Source organism: Myotis davidii, unplaced genomic scaffold (genome assembly GCF_000327345.1).
Source record: "Myotis davidii unplaced genomic scaffold, ASM32734v1 scaffold685, whole genome shotgun sequence".
NCBI lineage: Eukaryota > Metazoa > Chordata > Mammalia > Chiroptera > Vespertilionidae > Myotis > Myotis davidii.
Window position 1 is genome coordinate 1,329,154 of NW_006295823.1, and position 1,058 is coordinate 1,330,211.

The 1,058-nt window shown below is 62.0% G+C and overlaps 1 protein-coding gene across 1 annotated transcript in view; it reads right to left on the bottom strand.

Annotated features, from left to right (window-relative positions):
* The window catches only part of CACNA1S (calcium voltage-gated channel subunit alpha1 S), a gene marked incomplete at its 5' end in the record, with an annotated part of 26,448 nt that overhangs the window by 23,470 nt on the left and 1,920 nt on the right, over positions 1-1,058 (bottom strand). The window contains 2 exon segments of the mRNA XM_015568450.1: positions 450-675; positions 1,023-1,051. Coding sequence (XP_015423936.1) covers positions 450-675; positions 1,023-1,051 — 255 coding nt within the window.

Genomic DNA, 1,058 nt, shown 5'->3' on the forward strand with positions numbered 1-1,058 from the left:
GAATGAGCAGCCCTGGCTGGTGTGCTCAGTGGGTAGAGCGCCATCCCAAGGACTGAAGGGTCCCAGGTGCCATTTCGGTCAAGGGTACGTATCTCGGTTGCAGGCTCAATCCCTGGCCGCAGTCACGGCATGTGTGGGAGGCAACCAATCGATGTATCTCTCTCATATCGATGTTTCTCTCTCTTGTTGCTCCCTCCCTTCCAGCCTCTCTAGAAATCAATGGGGAAACTATCCTTGGTGAGGATTTAAGAAATAATAATAAAAATAAAAAGGGAGGACTGAGGCCCAGAGCTGGGGGTGGTTTCGTGGGAGCTTGCAGGACCCTGGACGGGGTTGTGGGGGGATAGCGGGGATAGGGGGGAGGGGATGAGCTGGGGGATGAACCAGGAGGTCAGGGTTCGATTCCGGGTCAGGGCATGAGCCCTGCCCGCTGGCTGGCGCCCGCTCACTTGGTGACCTTGAAGAGCCGCAGGAGGCGGATGCAGCGCAGCACGGAGATGCCCAGGGGCGTCATGGCGCCCGACTCCACCAGCAGGATCTCCAGGAGCCCGCTGCACACCACGAAGCAGTCGAAGCGGTTGAAGACGGACATGAAGTACTGCCGCAGGCCCAGCCCGTACATCTTCAGCAGCATCTCCAGGGTGAAGAGGGACAGCAGCACCCGGTTGGCGACGTCTGGGGGTCACAGCGAGGGCTCAGCGTCGCCCTCCGGCCCCGCCCACCCGAGCCTCTGCCTTGGGGAACCCTCCCCTCAACACCCAGGGGCGCAGGGGGCGTTTTTGCCCATTGGACGAACACTGACCCAGCCCGGCCGGCATGGCTCAGGGGCTGAGTGTCAACCTATATGAACCGGGAGGTCAGGGTTAGATTCCCGGTCAGGGCACAGGCCCGGGTTGCAGGCTCCATCCCCAGTGGGGGGCGTGCAGGAGGCAGCCGATCGGTGTACCTCATGGACTTCATGGACCTCTTATGCAAAGCCCAAGGCCCCACTCCCTGGCTGGCCATTTCCCAGCCGGCCTCACCCTGCAGGTGGGTGAGCAGGTGGGGGTCTCACCCTG